Source organism: Lepisosteus platostomus, chromosome 25 (genome assembly GCF_059453375.1).
Source record: "Lepisosteus platostomus isolate fLepPlt1 chromosome 25, fLepPlt1.hap1, whole genome shotgun sequence".
In the NCBI taxonomy this organism is placed as follows: Eukaryota; Metazoa; Chordata; class Actinopteri; order Semionotiformes; family Lepisosteidae; genus Lepisosteus; species Lepisosteus platostomus.
In genome coordinates, this window is record NC_142635.1 from 9005670 (window position 1) to 9026300 (window position 20631).

The following is a 20631-nucleotide window of genomic DNA, read 5'->3' on the forward strand; positions in this document are numbered from 1 at the left end:
TCTCTCCACCATCCTTTCATTACCTCATGAAGCTCTAGTTTTGCATATTTGTATTGAGTGACTAACTGGAAACCACAAAACTACCACATCCAAATACATTTCTTAGGACTGCTGCATCTTAGAATTACTGTATTTGGTGTGAATACAGTAGGTTTGCTTCTGAAAAAGAATAGCTTTTAGGAGTTTTTTGCTTTATGTATTTCTGATGGCCTGAAATTGCCTTTCACAAAATACTTTGCGGCACAATTTTGTTTGAGGTTCAAAAGCTACCTGGTGGAGCACTTCTTTAGGCCTTGGCAACACAATCTCAGAAGTGGCCCAGATGTTTAGCTGGGTGACCCTCCTCTCACTCAGCAGCTCAGAGAAATGGAAAAGCTACATCAGAACAAGTCTGGAAAGGTCTTTCAAATTGTTCCATTCAACCTCCTCATTTCTGTTTTTCAGTTCTCATATTGTGTTTGTCATCATTCAGCCCCCATTTCTTATAAACATGCAAGATCCAGACTTCCTGACAATACACACAAGACAGAAGACATGGGCAGTACCAGGGCACTGTATAAAGTACAGAAAGGAAGACATTAAACACATATGCAAATAATGTAGCCAAAACTAGTCAGCACCAAGATTAAATTAAAAAGAAAGGCTATGAAGAAAATGGTTTCTCATTTGGATTCATCACTTTTTGTCATTAAGAAATTCCTGAATAGATTAACATCTCCTTTTAAATCAGATGCCACAACATTAGGTCAAACTTAAGTCTCTTGAATATAACTGCAATAGGATGTGTTATCTTAAGAAAAAATCAGATTAAATGCAATCACAGATCAAGTTCAAGTTTATTGTGATACTGTCTCTACTATTTTTTTTTACATTATTTCCATCAGAAAGTACAAGCTCAATCTTTTTCCCTTTCTGACAGCCATTAGATTAACAACAATTCAAATGTTTCGTTTGAAAACGTTTCTATTTTTTTAAATAAATGTCCGACTAGAATTCAAATAAGATAAAAATCAGGTCGTGCGCACCGGCCAGGTGGCGTAGCGGGCAAAGTCAGTGTTGCAGCTATTGAAAACCAGGCTCTAAACCCTGTGACTTAGAGTAGCCTAGAGTCCCCCCGGCACCTCTTCGCTCAGAGCGGGTTCGAATCCAACCCGGGTACGGTCCGATCACGCTCCACCGGCGAAGTGCGTTTTCCAGCAGCCGGGTCTGCACCGGGCCGGTATTTTTAGGGGGGTGGCCATTCTAGGTCACACCCCTAAGAATGGGGAACATTGCACGGGATTAAAGTACTAAAAGGGGTTTACAAAAAGGGGACGAATGACGTAATTGCAGAAATTGGCGGCGTTTTACGTCACTGTCACCTGGTGTAAATTCCCCACGAGTGCGGCTCTCTTCCCCTTCCACGCGTGGGTCTGATTCAAGATGGCGGTGCTGGCAGTTTGCGAGGTAATGTTTCTCTTTTTAAACACTTTAAAATATAATTTTTCTGCCTCAAAATGCCTAGAATACAGTGTTTTTGTTTTTGAGGTTTCATTCAGGTACGAGACTTTTCAGAAAGATGTCCTTTTATTGAATGAACAGTGTATTTCTGCGCTGTTTGAACAGGGGTGAAGGAAGGAAAGGAGATGAAACCATTTTCTTAGCCGAACCTTGTTGAATACTAATGCATTTTTATTGGTGTCGTTTTGCAGAACTTCTGTCTCCCATCCAGTTGCAGGAACCGAGACCAGAAGGTGTTGGGACCAGTTAATGATTATTGCTTTGGCATTGTTGGATATTGTTGGGAATTGCCGGCGTGGTGCGATTTTCAAATATAAAATGGTAAGAAAACCTCCGTTGTAGAATCCGCTAAATACACTTTATTTTAGTTAACCATTGTGGAATAAAAGGGTGAATATGTTTTATGTAGGGACTTGCCTACCTAGAGATTTTGCAGCTCTGTTCTCTTTTCTTGTGCCAAACTTGTTAACTATTCTTATTGTTTCTCGTGTAAATCGAGCGTAGATCAAGTTGTGGTCTTCTTCATTGGATCTGTAGACGTGGTAAGTTATGGTTTTTGATAAACCCCGAATTGCAAGCGTTAGCACTACATAGGAGGAAACACTAGATTATATTTACCACATTGCACAAAAAAGCTTAAGAATTGTAAATAGTACCGAGCATGAAAATGAATAGTGCATAACTGCCATTTTGCTGTAGTTAGTCGTCAGGAAAATGGCAATTTTTTCGTAGCTGGTGCACTGACATTTTATTTATTTTATAGGTCATTTCTGATTAATGCTTACTGATGAATGTTTTTCATCAACAGGGGGTCTCCTTTGAAAGGCGCATGCTAGTGTCGTGTGTGGACACACATTCCAAGGTGCACATCTGCAGTGCCTGTCTTGCAGCGTGCCGTGTTCACTGTCTGGAGGGATTCGGTTCTCTCTCCCAGATCCCGGACAAGCACGTGCCTGGTCACTGAAATCTACGTGTTCAGCGGAGCTTTCGTCTGGTGAGTAGTGCCTTCATGGCTTTGACTGTCTGGTTCTCATCCTGCACGTCAGCTGGGTTTACAAGAGCAGCAGGAGAACATGCACTGTCCTGCTGGCATGTTGTCACTTCAGGATGAGTCTGCATGAAGGCCAGGTAGTGAGGACCCAGGACATGGGCACGTAGCACCGTGCAGCCAGGGTGCCATCAAACACTACAAGAGGAGTTTGATAGCAGCTAGACTGTCACACTTGGGCCTCATGGTGTTTGTCTATGATGTCTTGGTGAGTTAGAAAATGATGTTGAACAGAAATTATTGTAGAACAGTAGAAGACAGTGAACAATCTGGCCTCCACATACCAGTGACAGGAAGGCATTGTCTTGATGTGTAAGGCATATGGGTTAATTTGTGCTTTTCTTTCTTGATCTTCACTAGGCTTGTTATTCCACAGGACAGATCACCACGTCGTGACCTGACCAGCGCTCTCCATGAACAGGTGCGTTAGGGCTCACATTATATTAAATCATGTATTCTGTATCATTAGTCATTATTCATGATATTGATGCATATTTAATGAAAGTGGTTCTTTTGATGCTTAGTATAATAAATACTGAACTAACAATCTAAACTTCATTCTTGAATGAGTGGCACTCCAGGTGTAAAGGGACTTCACGCCAGCCACAGTAGTGCATAGCGAAGTACAGATGTGTTTAGGCCCATCCATGTTATTACAGCTTCATCTAATTCAGGGTCGAGGTAGAGCTGGAGCCTGTATCTGCAAGAAATGGGCTCAAGACAGGGTACACCCTGGACAGGACTCCAGTCCATCGCAGGGCACATTCGCACTCACAGCCATATGTAGGGCATATTTCCCTTGAAGCCAGTTACCCTACCAGCATGGTTTTGGACTGTGGGAGGAACCCGGAGGGAACCCACGTGAGCACAGGGATAAGGTACAAACTCCATGCCGATAGCACCCCAGGTCCGGGTGTGCACAGGCAGTGATGATTAAATATCCTCAATATTGCACTTGGCTGTAGCCACCTGAATTGGTCTGGACTCTTCTTGCCATGAATCAGTGACTTGTCTGTGCACCATTGTTTCTCTTCTTACCTGCCAAATGCATCACTTTGTGACACTGCTTCATGTCCATGTGAAATCATGTTGGTATTTTCAGAAGCAGCTCTTTAATGACACATTCTGGAGAAAAGCATCATATTCATTGGCTGTAATACAGAGCAACAGTCTTTGCATTACAGTCCATGAGAACAGTCTCCATGTGAAAACAGCTCTTGAAACGTTTTGTCTAAGACTTGCATTCTAAATGGCATGTGTTGTCTTCTCCCTTAGACAAGGAGAGCCAGTACTTGGTGAACACGACTGCTGCAAGTCCAGTTATAGTTTTGCCATGACCTGCCTGTTGCTGAAGCCTCGCTCCAGCGGGATTCGCTCTGTTTCCACAGCCGGTAAGTGTTGTCATTGTGCTCTTGGTTTGCTTAGAAGCAGCTCTTTCTTGAAACCAGGCATACGTTTTGTGTTTTTGGTTTTAGAAATAGCAGGACCCCCAAAAGTTATATTGCTCTTAAGAAATAATTGAAGGTGAAGAAATGAACATTACTGCTATTACATAGAATTTTATGGTGTATCTGTACTGAGATGAGGTTGTGTTCTGCCATCCAGTCAGACCACAATATGCATTTATTATGGGAAATAATTGAAGAGAAACAGGCGCTTGAAGTGGTTTTGTAGCCACGTGTTTATTTATTTTAGTGTAATGTTTTGAAGTTTTCACTTGTTTAAGAGGAAACAATGTTTCCTTGGGTGAGGGCATGAGGACTCTTTCAGCTTGGGAACAAGCAGGTATGACATGGAGGTCGTTGGCTTCATTTTCCCTGTTTACTTTTGCCTCTCAAGGTGCAGAAAGTGTTGAGCAGCCCACCCCTGAAGCTTGATTCACCACGAAGAGAAGCAAAGTGTTTCCCAGGACCTTCTAAGCCAGGTAAGACATTAGTTTTTTGCTGTAAGTGTGTGGAATAATGTCGGTATAGTCTTCCTGGGCTGGAAGTTCTCGGTTTGGTTCTGTGGAAAAAGAAACCTGTAGCTTCTGTAGAATCCCAAAGCTCTTGCCAGACTGATTCTTCAGTTTGTGTGGCGAAAGAGAGAGGCCTCTGTGACAGCTGTCACCCCGCTGTATCGTTCACACGTCTCTGAGGGATTTCCGTGTTGAACCTGGTCAGATTAGCTGGATCTAAGAGATGCTTTCTTGATCCATAGCCAGTGTCTCAACAGTAACCCACGTAGTCTTTGTGAAACTAATTTTTCTTGTAGTAAATAAAGGGTCGCTGCAGGAATCCTACAGTACATTATTCAACTCGTACTTCAGAACATTCAGGCTCTCCTGTCATTTTACATCGTCAGGGCTTTTTCACATCTTTCCACACCTTAAAATGCTGTACAGTGGCTATGGTGGCACATTTCCAAACAGCCTGCATGTTAACAGTTGTGGACTAGACTCATTTTACCCAGCCCATGGAAAGTGTTGTAGGAAAATAAATTGTGCTTGCCCAGAGTTTTACCTGTGATGAGAAATGTATTTTGTTGGAAATGAACTGTGCAGTCTTGTTTGCAAATGTATATCCAAGATGTGTTATTTAGTAATCTTTTAGCTTGCTAAAGTTTTTAATTGGGACTTTTTGAAATATTAAGTGTTGAGTTGCCTGGCGTAGCCACCTCTGCTGGCGAAAAAGCCATTTGTTGACAAGTAAATTAAATAATTTGACTAGCAGATTTAAGATTCTTATTAGTCTTCTCCCCTCATTTTGTCAAATGTGTTGTCAACAGATGTTTTTCACTTCAATGCTGTGTGTGAAAGTGGGCATTTTCTTTCACTTTTTTTCTTTATGAGGTGTCACTAATGTCAGTCTTTTTTGTGTCTTTGTTTCAGACGGTGCCAAAGAATCAAGGAGCCTTGTTGCCAGGGGAACACGCCCGAGTCTGTCTCTGGTGTTTTAATAAACAAAACTGCTTGGCTTCTTTATGGTGTTACTGATCTCTTATTTCTGGGGCCACCTCTCCGCTTTGTGTTCCAGGTCTGCCCTCTGGTGGTAATGGGGGGGTTGGGGTGGGGCTTAGGCACAGCTCCTCCCCAAACAGGGAGATAGCCAAAATTTGGGCCCATTCCTGGGGGAAACAGGTGGGGGGTAGGGAGGAGGGCAGAGGGCAGGATTGGGTGGGGTCTGGCTCCTCCCCAAACAGGGAGATAGCCAAAATTTGGGCCTGTTCCTGGGGGAAACAAGCCCTTCCCCATCTGCCCTCCTCCCTATCCCCCAGGAACGGGCCCAAATTTTGGCTATCTCCCTGTTTGGGGAGGAGCCAGACCCCACCCAATCCTGCCCTCCTCCCTCCCCCCCACCTGTGTCCCCCTGAAACCAGCTCCAATTTTGGCTATCTCCCTGTTTGGGGAGGAGCCAGCCCTTCCCCATCTCCCACCCTCTGCCCTCCTCCCTACCCCCCAGGAACGGGCCCCAATTTTGGCTATCTCCCTGTTTGGGGAGGAGCTGTGCCTAAGCCCCACCTCCTGCATATGCAAAAAAGACCCACCTGACTTTCCTGCCCAGGTTCCTCCTCTGCACAAAGAGCAGCAAAGCCTGCAACCAATGAAGAGGCAACAAGTGGAGTATACCATAGTTTATTGAGTACAGTGCAAAAGGAACAGAACCATCTCTGGAACATGTGGATCGAGGTTTCAGCAGCAGAGCCAGACTACACAGCAGCCATCAGTGTCCTAGACAAGAAAGAATAACCATGTCAACATTTCTCAAATGTCACTACAAATAAACCACTCAGCTGACACCAGTGAATTTTAAGGCAGATACAATCAATACATGCAAACAGAAAGTGGGTTACGTGGCACCAGACAGCAGGTACAGTCAGTCAAGCAGCATCTCATAAAGCAAGAGAAAGGGGTGCACAGCTAGCTCTACCACTGGTCTGAAGGCCCAAATCAAAAATGCTTGCAAACGAAAATAAAAGGAGATGCAGATTTCAGTTTGGTGCTGTTCTGCTTATGCAACAGGGTTAGCAACATAAATCACAATCTAGAATCTGGGGCATCCAGCCCATGTGGCAAAGCTCCAATCAACACACTGGAGGTGGGAGCAATGAGGTTACTGCTACAGCTTGACATACTACTGGTGATACAATAAAATCAAAAGCTAAAAATGCAACAGTTACATTTCAAGAACCTTATTTACTGGTAGTGGACAAAAAAATGGAAACAGTAAATGAGGGACACCAAAAATATTGTAAGCAAAGGCTTCCATGCAACAATGGCTCATGCATTAAGCAAATAAGCATGCTCAAGATCATATATAAAAACACCAGACAGGACTAGTTGCCTATATTTACAGCTACCATGGCTACAAGCTGAGATTACAGTTACTTTGAATGGGGGGCGATTGTTGGGGCATGTTCTGTAGGAGCTTCAATGATAAAGACTGCTCAACTTGCTTATGTTTCACAAGCAACTGCAGAGCATGTCTGGTCACCCAGCAGTCTGACGAGCATCACACTGATGTCATCTGTGTATCACAGTCTTCAAAGTCACCAGATCGAAACCCAATTGAGAAAGGGATATTCTGGACCCACGGCCAAGACATTGTTTTCCACCACAATAATTCAGGTGCGATATCTTTAAAGATTTCTTAAGTAATCTTTTACGTGAGCGTTTCCATTTTTTTGTCCTGTACCTATACAATTTACAACAAACCAAGACCACAATGACAACACTTACCGGCTGTGGAAACAGAGTGAATCCCGCTGGAGTGAGGCTTCAGCAACAGGCAGGTTGTGGCAAAACTGGACTTGCAATAGTCGTGTTCACCAAGTACCGGCTCTCTTTGTCTAAGGAAAAAGACAACACATGCCATTTAGAATGCAAGTCTTAGACAAAATGTTTCAAGAGCTGTTTTCCCCAGGTCACATGTACTGTTGCTCTGCATTACAGTCAATAAACATGATGCTTTTCTTCAGTTCTTCCTTCAGAATGTTTCAATAAAGAGCTGCTTCTTAAAATACCAACATGATTTCACATGGACATGAAGCAATGTCACAATATTGAGGATATTTAATCATCACTGCCTGTGCACACCCGGACCTGGGGTGCTACCGGCATGGAGTTTGTACCTTATCCCTGTGCTCATCTGGGTTCCCTCCGTGTTCCTCCCACAGTCCAAAACCATGCTGGTAGGGTAACTGGCTTCTAGGGAAATATGCTCTACGTGTGGCTGTGAGTGTGAATGTGCCCTGCGATGGACTGGAGTCCTGTCGAGGGTGTACCCTGCCTTGAGCCCATTTCTTGCAGATACAGGCTCCAGCTCTACCTCGACCCTGAATTAGATGAAGCTGTAATAACATGGATGGGCCTAAACACATCTGTACTTCGCTATGCACTACTGTGGCTGGCTTGAAGTCCCTTTACACCTGGAGTGTCACTCATTCAAGAATGAAGTTTAGATTGTTAGTTCAGTATTTATTATACTAAGTATAATAACACTTTCACTTGTTAATGAATGTTTAATGAACACTTTCATTAAATATGCATGTATCAATATCGTGAATAATGACAAATGATACAAAATAAATGATTTAATATGTTATCATGATTAGAGTGACTGTTGCCTGAGCCCTAACTCACCTGTTCATGGAGAGCGCTGGTCAGGTCACGATGTGGTGATCTGTCCTGTGGAATAACAAGCCTTGTGAAGATCAAGAAAGAAAAGCACAAATTAACCCATATGCCTTACACATCAAGACAATGCCTTCCTGTCACTGGTATGTGGAGGCCAGATTGTTCACTGTCTTCTACTGTTCTACAGTAATTTCTGTTCAACATCATTTTCTAACTCACCAAGACATCACAGACAAACACCATGAGGCCCGAGTGTGACAGTCTAGCTGCTATCAAACTCCTCTTGTAGTGTTTGATGGCACCCTGGCTGCACGGTGCTACACTGCCCATGTCCTGGGTCCTCACTACCTGGCCTTCATGCAGACTCATCCTGAAGTGACAACATGCCAGCAGGACAGTGCATGTTCTCCTGCTGCTCTTGTAAACCCAGCTGACGTGCAGGATGAGAACCAGACAGTCAAAGCCATGAAAGTCCTACTCACCAGACAAAAGCTCAGCTGAACACGTAGATTTCAGTGACCAGCGAACAGGCACGTGCTTGTCCGGGATCTGGGAGAGAGAACCGAATCCCTCCAGACAGTGACCACAGCATGTTGCAAGACAGGCACTGCAGATGTGCACCTTGGAATGTGTGTCCACACACGACACTAGCATGCGCCTTTCAAAGGAGACCCCCTGTTGATGAAAAACATTCATCAGTAAGCATTAATCAGAAATGACCTATAAAATAAATAAAATGTCAGTGCACCAGCTACGACAAAATTGCCATTTTCCTGACGACTAACTACAGCAAAATGGCAGTTATGCACTATTCATTTTCATGCTCGGTACTATTTACAATTCTTAAGCTTTTTTGTGCAATGTGGTAAATATAATCTAGCGTTTCCTCCTATGTAGTGTTAACGCTTGCAATTCGGGGTTTATCAAAAACCATAACTTACCACGTCTACAGATCCAATGAAGAAGACCACGCCGGCAATTCCGAACAATGTCCAACAATGCCAAATTAATAATCATTAACTGGTCCCAACACCTTCTGGTCTCGGTTCCTGCAACTGGATGGGAGACAGAAGTTCAGCAAAACGACACCAATAAAAATGCATTAGTATTCAACAAGGTTCGGCTAAGAAAATGGTTTCAACTCCTTTTCTTCCTTCACCCCCGTTCAAACAGCGCAGAAATACACTGTTCATTCAATAAAAGGACATCTTTCTGAAAAGTCTCGTACCTGAATGAAACCTCAAAAACAAAAACACTGTATTCTAGGGATTTTGGGGCAGAAAAATTATATTTTAAAGTGTTTAAAAAGAGAAACATTACCTCGCAAACTGCCAGCACCGCCATCTTGAATCAGACCCACGCGTGGAAGGGGAAGAGAGCCGCACTCGTGGGGAATTTACGCCAGGTGACAGTGACGTAAAACGCCGCCAATTTCTGCAATTACGTCATTCGTCCCCTTTTTGTAAACCCCTTTTAGTACTTTAATCCCGTGCAATGTTCCCCATTCTTAGGGGTGTGACCTAGAATGGCCACCCCCCTAAAAATACCGGCCCGGTGCAGACCCGGCTGCTGGAAAACGCACTTCGCCGGTGGAGCGTGATCGGACCGTACCCGGGTCGGATTCGAACCCGCTCTGAGCGAAGAGGTGCCGGGGGGGCTCTAGGCTACTCTAAGTCACAGGGCTTAGAGCCTGGTTTTCAATAGCTGCAACACTGACTTTGCCCGCTACGCCACCTGGCCGGTGCACACGGCCTGAATTTTATTTTATTTGAATTATAGTCGGACATTTCTTTAAAAAGACGTTTTTAAATGAAACATTTGAATCACTGGTAATCTAATGCCTTATGAAACTGGATGGCTTTAAGCACACCCCAAAGCACGAAGAAATGTTGTAATTCTGAGGAAAAAATAAAAATGTTTAAAAACATTATACATTTCATTATGTTCTCATATAGTAAAAAGTAAATCACACTCTTTCAGGGTGATGCTATATGCAGTCTTATTCGGGGGTAACTGCTGCATTCATAAAGGTGCACGCTAGGTTGTTAGTCAAAATATTTCCACTCATAATGCCAGTTGGATTTACAGAATTAAAAAGCCTAGATTTGAAAGGGCAAATTCACAGCTTCATAATTGTGGTGCCTTTTTCAATAAAAAACGTTTCAAGTGGAGAGCCATAATCCAGCAGGCCTTTAAAATCGTGTTTATAGTTTGTGAAGAGTGTCACCTTTCTTGGGGCAGTTAGCACTGCTGCTTTGCTGCTCCCTGGTACAGGGTTCAATTCTGTCCTGGAGATGTCTTTCTGTGTGAAGTCTGCATGTTTCCCTCTTGTGGCTGCACTGGAGTCAGGTGAGTTTGTTGCAGGCACCCTGGCTGAGAGACACTGCGAGCAGGCACAGGACTTCATTAAATTGGTGACCGGTCAGAAACAGGACAGAGGAGGACTGAGAGACCCAGACAGACAACATTGTCAAAGCACTGGCCAGACACTGTCAGAGGTCAGGTCGGAGAACCTGGAAGAAGACCCACTACATTGATAGATGACCTCATCCCCTTACCCACCTTAGGTCATGCAGCTTCCGGAGGATTGCTGCTAAACAGGAATTGTATATAAGCTGCTGAAAACTTGCATGATGTATCTTTCCAGTCTGGAGGCAGTTTGCTGGATACGATCACTCCAAGTGAAGCCTGGAGTGGTTGTGGAAGAGAGTTAAAGTGCCTCTACAAGAGCTGCAGAGAATACAGATGATGACTGTCCATATTCCCATGTCCTGAGAGTCATCTTCCCCACTACATGCTGACTAGGCTCACTGACATTTATTAAATGTGCCCTGAGATGGACTGGTGTCCCATCCAGTGTGAATCCTGTCCTGGATTCGTTATCTGCTAGGATAGGCACTGCTTAACTGTAACCCTGGATTGAAAGTGCTTTGAACACGTCGCTTTTCATTAAAGTTCAGCGGTTCAGTGAATTCGGGAATGGCCAGTTGTGGTCCTTGAGATTAGCAGAGCATTAGCTGGATGGATCTGACTGGAACAGTGAGGGCAACGAGATCTTTCCAATTCAATCAAATAACTGCTTGTGAATTTGCAGTGCACCAATGTTTGTTGTGTTGTTCGTAGTATAAAAAAAACTAACAGAGGGAACTATGAACACAATGAACGCTGTAAAAAGAAGTTCTTCTCTGTAACTTCCTTTTGTCGCGAAAGCATTGATTTTCCATGTGCCACGCCCTGTGCTTTAAATTTAAGCGCACATCTTCGCAAGGGACTGAATTACCTCACAATCATTGCAGCTCAGTTTCTTGGGCCTCTGCATTTCATTTATGATCTTATTTCATCTCCCCGGGATTATATGCTTTGTATTATTCCCTTTTTCTCCTTTTTCACGACAGCATGCACTTTTCTAAGCTGTTGTGATGACGGCCAATTAAGACCTGCGTGAAAGGGTAACACAGCCCCTTTCCCCAGAAAAAAGGATTGATCTGTAACCCCGAGTTGCACCGTTCTGGAGGGAGCAGTCTAGTCACCTTCTCGGTATTTCGTCACCTCCAGCCCTGGAGAGAAACCAGCCGCTCCGATTCGTATTTGAGCGACTAATCACCCGTCGTCAGGTCTCAAAACGCGTCCCGAATCGCCCGGGTCGAGTGACACAGTAACCCCAAATGACAGTATGAGGAGGAATCAAGTATTCACCTCTCTAGAAGCGGACGTGCAATCTTCGTCCGGTATAGCTTATGTGTTTTTCACAAGCTTAATATTATGTTTTACAAGCTCATTTTACTTGCGCAATAATTACGATTTTCAAAGTATGCGTGTCTGTATTGCTGCACTAATACAGTACATGCTATGCAGGAAGGTGCGGAAGCATGAAGCTTTAGGAATGAGCTAGCAGTCCCTTTCACCTGAACTCCGAATATCACCGGGAAGCACAGAAAGTATTTCATTTTACAGATGCGTGTCTTTTAAAGTTTGTCTGTGGGTTTGTGAGCAAGTAGTGGGAGCAAATATCCCCAACAGCATTTCATTTTGTGCAAGATGCAAAAGTGATGATACCTCTAACGGGTGAAAATAAGGATTGCCTAAGGCTTCCAACCTGTCGAAATCCGAGTAACAGAGAACTTATTGCCACTCCAAGTGTTTTTTTCCTTTTCCATTTTGGTTTTAATTAGATTCTTATTGGTTCTTCTTGCAGTTTTTTTTCTCCTGGGAACACCTGGGACAACATCTTCAAAGGCAACGCCAGGTGTGTTTTAAAGCACAATACACCATGCTACGTCATCAGAAAGATAAAATGGAGTTTTATGTGATGCTTGCATGTTTAAATCTGCTTCTGTTTTGTTGCAGGGGAGGAAGGATGGGACCAACCACCTGGAGATCGAAAACATAGGCAAGTAAGCTTAATAATTGATGTATCAGAAGCCGTGGGAAAACCTTTTAGGATGGTTGATCCATCCAATGCATACTGGTATCATGGGGAAATTGTAACAGAATTAAATGTTACTTTGAGTTTTTCCCTTCCTCTGTCAGTCCATTAAAATTTTATTTTACATATCCCTGTCTTGATGTGAGGAGTCTCGGTATTCGGTATGATGCACGAACTTGAAAAAGAGGAAAGCATTCAAAGTAAACATTGTACATTCAACATCCCGTTGCATTTCAAATGAGTATCATTTCAGTTGTGTCACTTGTACAGCACAGTACATATTAAGGAAAAGAAAGAAAACAAAATGCTCTGACTATTAAGCAAAATTAGGAACTGACCAACAATTACTTGGTGCTATTTTGTAGCCTCTGATACATTCAAAGCCAGTACTCCCAGTTTTCCTTTCTGCTCCAATAGCAAGATGCATGGAACGAATCCTGAAGTGGATTGGGGCCTTTCTGTTAAGTTGTTATTTATGCATTTAAAACCTGCTTATGAGCTGTACAAGAATCACAAATTTTATCTGTATCATAGCTCTATCTGTATGGATGTCTGCTATAGAAAGAATCGCAATTGTTTTCAGTGTACTACTTTATCACCAGACGAATGAATAAACACATAACACATCAAGTTTAGAAGTGAGAAGTTTATTAATCACAAAACCTACAGTTTTGGAATTTGCACTGTTAATTTTGTACAAGGGTTTGCAATTGCAACCAGACAACTTCCAAAAAAATAAGTAAGAAGGTATTGAGATGATTGCCATGCCAAATGCTTCGCCAAGTGGGACTCAAAATCCCAGTTTTCGGTGTGAGAAATTCACAGATATTCCTATCATAATAGTGAATTCCGCTTGCCTTAACCACTTCAGCTTAAGGATATGCACATACTGTACCATGGAATTCACAGAACACTTGACAGTACTTTGCTATTGATTTTTGTGGTACAATAACTGTTTCAGAAACGGAACAAACATACAATGAATTTGGCATCACAATGAGTGTGAAAACTTAGTCATGTATTAGTTATGTATCACACAATGCCACCACTTTCCAAAAACAATAAGTACCAGAATAAGAGTAGCAAATTACTGGGAGACTATCAATAGTTCTATTTCACATATTCCATCATAAAACTCCATATTGCTGATTTACGTTCTTGGTTTTGATTTATCAATATTTTGTTGCACAGCTTTAATAATACCAGTAAGAGTGGTCTAAAGTCTGGTACTTGACAAAGCATCTTGATTTTAACTTCTGAGACTGAAGCGATGAAGAATATTTTGTTTGTGCTGTTAGAAAATGAACTACAGCACTGGAGTAGCAACATATTGAATAATGAACAGGCCTGGTTCATTTTATTTTGTTTTCAGTGAAATCTAAACTTGTTTTTGTTTAATTAACTTAATATAAATGAAATAGAGCTTTACTCTCTGATTTAAAATGTGTTCAATGTCAGTTTCCACAAAAGTTTAAACTACAGTATGTTAGGCACTAGTATGTCATAAAAATGTATCTTTCCTCCATGGAAAAATGAGTACAATTTATTAAATTCTGTAAAAATGATGGAAAAGTGAATTATTTACAAAAATGGCCATGAGATATGTTGCACCTTTTGTGGGTAGCAAAGAATATAAAGTGACGATTTCGCCAGCACAACATTATGGTCACTGCTTGGCTATTTAGTGGAAATGTCTGAATTTTAAGTGGTCATTCCTCTCAAAAACCTAACCTTATTATGAGCTTAACTGAATTTTGTGGTAAAGATTTTGGCTTTATTCCCAAGGCGATGTTGCATATTTCTTCATGAACTCTATCAAATCTGTATTCTGGACTTTTTAAAATGAATTTTAAATAAGTACAAATGAAAGCACAGTTAGTGCTCCATTAATTTATATAATGTCTCCTAAGCTTTAGAGATGATTGGAAAGTATACTTCTATAGCGCCTTATTAAAAACATCAATCTTCACTTTAATTGACTAGATATCTTCCTCAAACATGAATTTGTTTCAATTAAATGTGAATCTGGAGCAATGAAAGGCACTTTGAGAGGAATGAGTGAATTCTACAACTATACTTTGTCCAGAACATCCACTGCTACAGTGTATACAAAACATTACTTCAGGTATAATACAGTATAATGCTTATGAAAGTAACTTCAGAACAAAGTAATTGGGTATACAATGGAAAAGGCAGTTTTACAAAAGGTAGTCTTTAAAATGGTAAGAACGAAATGTTTCCTTGCAATTTACAGATATTGAAAAGCCTTTTTTTCTGCCCTTTGTATTTCCTCGATGACAAAAGAACAAAAAATGCATTAAAAAAGAAAGGTGTTTTTTAGAACAACTAAATGAAATGTAAAAATCAAGAGTCCAAATCTAAGTGTGAAATACATTTTAAAGTTCTTGCATGCCACACAATGCACTCAGCTAAGGCAAATCACAAAGAACTACTGATTGTGAATACCTTTCAGTTTTTTTTAACTCTTTCAGGCATGGAATCTTATATGTTTGTGTTACAGTATTTGTGAACCATTTCTAATGCTGTACAAAATCTGGAAAACCACAGCGACATTGGAACCCCCTTAAATCCAAGCCACCAAACTAAATCCTTTTTTTTGCAAAACATATTAAATCCACCCTGTTCTGAAACGATGACTCATTTTACTGTTAAAGAGCCTAGATCTGCAGTAATGCATGCAGAGCAGCACAGCTCAGACTTCAATTATTTTTTTGGCTTCCAATTTTATCCAATACAGGACACCCTTTTCCACACAGGCCACAGGCCGTGTTCTCGAGTTAAAACCTCTCACAATTTGTAAGGGAAAATGTCTCCAAAGGGTTAAGCTGTCATAATGTGGACAGCACAATGCAGTCAGTCTGTTGTCAAAAACTCCATTGGCTAATCCTTTACATGCCAGCTCATTGTGACTTGCCTTTGTGCTAAATTGCTGCTGCTATTAATCACTATCATGCCATCTTCATAGCTTCTTACACACTGTATATATACACCCAGTAAAATACTTATTAACGTGCACAATAAAAAAAAACATTTTATTATTCTGCTCAGGTTTTTGGATGTGTTCTTAATACTGAAATATCATCTTTAACTTAAAACTAAAAATAAAAGCCAACTTGGGCCTGTATATTCAATATTTACAGAAAAAAAGCATAGAAGGTCACTTGAAATTAAGAGTATACTGCACTCCTTGGCAGTGTTCACCAGCGTAGAACTGGTGCCTTATAAATTCTACTGTCCATAAGACTATCTACAAAATTACACTTCTTACTAGTCCTTCATATTAACATTATTTAAATCCCAGCAGTTTAAAAATAGTGTAAGACAGTTGTTCAAAAACAAACAATACCTTGATATGCTGCAGCATTTTTTAATAAAGAACATCCACCTAGTTATAATTACTTCCATACAGTCTAACTCTAATGCACTTTACTAGTGTGTAGAATACTGTGTGGTTATAAATGTTAACTACATTTGTTAAAACCAAACAAGTAAAATTGAACAAAAACAAAAATATCGGCTTCAATGTTAGTATTTTACAAATATTAAAAAAGTAAACCTTTATCTATAGGCATTTCAAAATATATTCCATCAAAAATAGTTTGACAAAATTTGTTGGTACAAAAAAATGGTACATTATACTGTAGAAATGACAACAATTGGTTTTGAGAAGGGTCTTTTCGGTAGAAACGCCATGTTGACTAAGTCCAAAGCTGTTCTAATAGACTAAAAGCTGACCTGCAAATTTGGAAGGAAACAGTGTTGGCTTCCTGAAGCGCGGCACCATCATCTAGCTTTGAAACAAACACAAATCTTAGCTTCGTCTCTCACAACACGCAATAAGAGGGCCACTGAAATGAGCCATGCTTCAACAACATCCTATATTTCCTCTACCTGTGCCGCGACTACAAAATATCATGACAAAGCATGTATCTGGTTTTGCTGAGACTTTCAGATTTAACAGAAAAAATCATGGCAAGTGCTCATCGCCGAGGCTGGCTGTTACAGTGAATGCGAAAAACAAGGTTGGTTTGCTGTTAATCTGCTGTGTGAGAACTGTTGTCACCTTTGGCAAAGTCAAGTCTTTTCGCTGCAGATGTTCCTCTTGTAGAAGGGGCCTCCCCAGGCAGTTTGTTCGTCGCCTCCCAAGCCAAGACGTTCATCAGAGGAGGTATTTGCCTATCTGAGCGTTTCTTCCTCCTTCTCACCGCAGCGACATCAAATGACGAAGGACGATTTGTGCCGGAAGTCTCCCTGAATGAGACGTGCAGGACAGAGAAAGGTGAGAGTGTGGCTTCAGAACACAACTTATCCTCCACTATTGATTTCCTTGTCTTAAAGAACACGGTATTTTGTATATCCCCCCATTTCACACACAGCAGCTACATAGTTCTGCTTCACCTCCTCATCTGCTCTCAACACGCGACACGGGACTGTGTCAAACGTACGAGCATGTCCCTCGCCTTTCTGGCTGTCACTGTCTGCTGCAGCCTACTGGAACTGCTTAGCAACAGAGAACCGCTGGTACAAAAAGGACTTTGTTCACTGCTGCTAATGTTCAGTGGTTTCACGTGGTTCTCAGCTGGTTTTGAATAGTTTTATTCAGAACGCCTCGGTCCTCACCTCATAGCTAAAACCAAAAACCTTTGTCAGATGTTATACTTTATCTTATCTGGGCTTTTAATTTGTTTTAGGTTCAACTGCAAGGATTATTTTTTTTTGTTTTACCTCTTCATCTGTTCTGACATAATCCACCCCATCACCTTTCGCAGGTGTTTTATAGCTGAAAGAAAAAGGAATTCATTAGTTGAATCTTATCTGAGCAAATCAATTGCTTTTATCGGACTATTTTAGATGATAAAAGCACCAACAAGGAGAGCTTCTGTTAAGCTTAATATAAACAATTTATCTTGAAATACTGTTGGAAACACTTACTTGTTTCCTGTCTGCTTCTTGCTGACTAAGTAACCTCTTTTATATGCGCAACAGATGCCTACTGTTATGCACACAAGAACCACCACTACCACCAGTACTCCCAGGATGATCCCTGTGATGTTTAAGTCATCTGGGAAAAGAAGAGGCAGAGAAACGCATGACGCATTAAAGAATCATTCCATGTGAGCACTGACTCTTTACTTTATATCCAGTAAAACATTATTCAGACTTGTAGGTTGTCATCTTCTGAAACAGATAAATAAATGCAGGGAGGAAAAGAACTGGTTAGGTGCCACCTGCCTCATATTTTTATTTCCAGTTTTTAATGTAGGACACCAACAAACCCAGTCATGTGCTGCTGGATGAGACCGAATTCTTTGTTTATGAGGCTTTTCTTTTTGTTTTAATTTGATTCTCAGAACTGACATCTACAGCCACGTTTCAACAAAATGAATTAACTCATGTCTGCTTATTTTACACATTTTCACTGCCTGTTGCTTTATAAATAACATTTGATAGGCGAAAGAGTTTGCTAACACAAGTTAATTAATTGTGATGAACTGTAATGTACAGTTTTGAGGATTTGTCTGGATCTCCATCAGTTTTTAAGAACAGTGTTTGTAAAAACAATTGTTTCAGCAGTGCAAAGGTTCACGACAGTTTTGTCACTAAATGTCGGTATTCTGGGAACGTTGTGTAAAATAAATGTCCACCCTCCCTGTTGGACTAAGGATATGCTTCAGAATGTTCTAAATGGATCAACGGGTTGTTTGTTTTTTGATGAAACCACAACCAATAATGAACCCTGAGAACACAAACTCAACACAATACCAAAAGAAAATGACTTGTCACCTCCTTCTTTGTATTGGCCAACTGCCTAAGTAGTGGATTTACAGCATCAAGAAAACAATGTAAAACCACAAGAGAAACTCCGTTTTGGGTTCACGTTTTAAGTTAAATTCATTCTAATATTGCTTAGTCAAGCTTTTTTTTGTGATCTTAAGGAGGCTAAACAAGTCTTTAAATGTTTTTAATTTACCTGTAATTTACAATGGTCTGTCTATCATGCTGTGAAACTCCTGACTGAGGTGAACTTGTTCTACCAGAGACCAGAGACCAGTCAGGGGAAATGTTAGAGATATCTAATGCTTTCCTTATGAATTCAGAGCTTGCTGTACTATTTTAAAACCTTTCTTTGCAACGGTTCAGAATACATGCTTTTGTGTTTGTGCTTGCCATTCATTGCCAATACAGTCCACTGTCTTAGCTACAGCAGTTCTGTAGTTTAAGACTTACAGACTTCCATCATCTGTGGGCCACACTGTGCCTCTCCTGCTTGGTTCTTGGCTCTGCAGAAATACTCCCCTGCATCCTCCTTCCTTACAGCACTGAATTTCTGGAAAAAACAACAATACCAATTCACCCACAATGCCGAACACAAAAGTGCAGTAAGACACCAAGTGGAGATAAAACATGAATAAATCTCTTTCTTGCACAGTACCAGTTTTAAGGTTAATGAAACAAAACTAAATACCCATTAACATAAATGAACCTGATTGCAATTTATGCTTTTTAGGTGTACAGAAGTTTTGGAATTACTGCATAGAGTGAAGTTTTCCAGTTTCATTATACAAACTGCTTTCTGAGCATGCAGAGCTAGTGTTTCTCAAGGACATCTCGCTGTTGCTTTTTGAAATAACTAAGATGCGGCCAACTAGAAAGCAGAGAGAGCACACAAATGCCCTTAATCAGTCTGGTTTCTAAAGGAACACAAAGGCTAGAGCTGTGACCTGGTTGCAATTTCATCACTGCTGGAAAAAGGAAAGTCAGGAATATCTCCACAGCTGGGCTTCCATTCCCTTTAGCTGGTTCTCTGGGCCTCAGCTGTGGGCTTTTACTCCTGCCACACTGTGCTGTAACTTTACCAGTGTTCCGCTTCCTAAGTTCAGGGTGTATGAGGAGTTGACGTATCGGGGGCTGCTCTTGGGGTCTTCGGGAATTTCCTCCCTGTTGCGGAACCACTGGTACTGAGGTCGCGGATATCCCTCGCTTTCAGAACACTTCAGCTCAGCCGACTTCCCCACGGGCACAGACTTGGGCACGGTACAGGTGGGTGCTACAGGCTTCACTGCGGTCGGCACACACACACAGAATAAAAAAGACAGCCGTAAATTTAAGCAAGGCTAAGTGCAGAATGAGCTCATCGGAGACCGGCCTTCCAACATTGTGTTAGCGATGTCCTTCCAGGAACTCTGCCCAGCGTTCCAGCTAAAATAGGCCAGGAAGGGGCATGACAGAGGACTTGCATAAGACAGAGTGAACCCCTCTGAACCAGCCACGCAAACACGTTGTCATGCCAGGGCGTGTTGTCCAGCGCTTTGCCTTTCCATCTTTAGTCATCTCGAAAATCCTGGATGCGCTTTCAGAGGTTTTCCATTTTTAGCCAAGGCACACCCTCGCACAGTAATTGGCTAGACCAGATCATGAGTACACGCCAGGAACTGACATGATGCTTTACACGGTTTCAACTTACAGCATCACAGGTGGAGAACATTAACACAGCTCCAACTGGACAGAAACTATAGTGATTCCTGGTAGAACGGCCCCAAGATCCACTGCAGGATTTGGTCCATGCATCTTGTTATTAGAGCAGAAAGGAAAACTGGGAGTACTGGCTTTGAATTTATCATAGGCTATACAATAGCTCCTTATTATAATAAACTTTACAGAAATAGGATAATGGATTGAAGTATTAATCTCACAGTCACATTTGTTTTTATCAGCGACTGCTTGAGTTTGGCACCCTCTGATTATACAGTAGTTAAGTGCTTGTAATTCTAGTGTTGACCAGAGTGTGGCGGGCTTTCTCCGGCTTTGTTTTTGGACATTTTTTATCCTTGTATATGCACTGTACATGTAAGAAGAGCAACACGCCAAGTAATTGTTTGCCACTTCCAAGCATTTTGCTTTCTGTCTTTTCCTACTCTGTGTACTCTAAAAGTGACACAACTGAAATAATACTCATTTGCAATGCAATAAAATCTTCAATGTTCAGTTCACATGCATCGCTTTTTCAATTTCTACATGACT

At 41.5% G+C, this 20631-nt stretch overlaps 1 protein-coding gene and 2 long non-coding RNA genes across 9 annotated transcripts in view; 1 reads left to right on the plus strand and 2 right to left on the minus strand.

Annotated features, from left to right (window-relative positions):
• Positions 1–1094: 1094 nt before the first annotated feature.
• LOC148641047 (uncharacterized) lies at positions 1095–5505 on the plus strand. 4 transcript variants are annotated; one of them, XR_015930293.1, is made up of 8 exons: positions 1095–1446; positions 1692–1821; positions 2000–2042; positions 2309–2494; positions 2909–2969; positions 3824–3939; positions 4388–4472; positions 5418–5505. It is a non-coding gene; the product is annotated as an uncharacterized LOC148641047 (long non-coding RNA). The 4 variants fall into 4 exon arrangements; XR_015930290.1 differs by having other exon boundaries at positions 1096–1446; positions 2005–2042; XR_015930292.1 differs by lacking the exon at positions 1095–1446 and adding an exon at positions 1466–1538 and having other exon boundaries at positions 2005–2042.
• A 674-nt stretch (positions 5506–6179) lies between these two features.
• The window catches only part of LOC148641048 (uncharacterized), a 637701-nt gene continuing 623249 nt past the window's right edge, over positions 6180–20631 (minus strand). For 2 of the 4 annotated variants that reach the window (XR_015930094.1, XR_015930092.1), the window contains 4 exons: positions 8645–8837; positions 8169–8229; positions 7266–7375; positions 6180–6257 (listed from right to left, as the gene is read on the minus strand). This is a non-coding gene — a long non-coding RNA (uncharacterized LOC148641048). The other 2 variants (XR_015930093.1, XR_015930091.1) reach the window with 2 other exon arrangements.
• Positions 15961–20631, minus strand: part of jam3b (junctional adhesion molecule 3b) — a 49997-nt gene continuing 45326 nt past the window's right edge. The window contains exons 5-9 of the mRNA XM_088619262.1: positions 19467–19669; positions 18838–18937; positions 17542–17671; positions 17335–17389; positions 15961–16860 (exon numbers count right to left, since the gene is read on the minus strand). Coding sequence (XP_088475388.1) covers positions 16825–16860; positions 17335–17389; positions 17542–17671; positions 18838–18937; positions 19467–19669 — 524 coding nt within the window. The 3' untranslated portion in view covers positions 15961–16824. The remainder of the gene's footprint in view (positions 16861–17334; positions 17390–17541; positions 17672–18837; positions 18938–19466; positions 19670–20631) is intronic.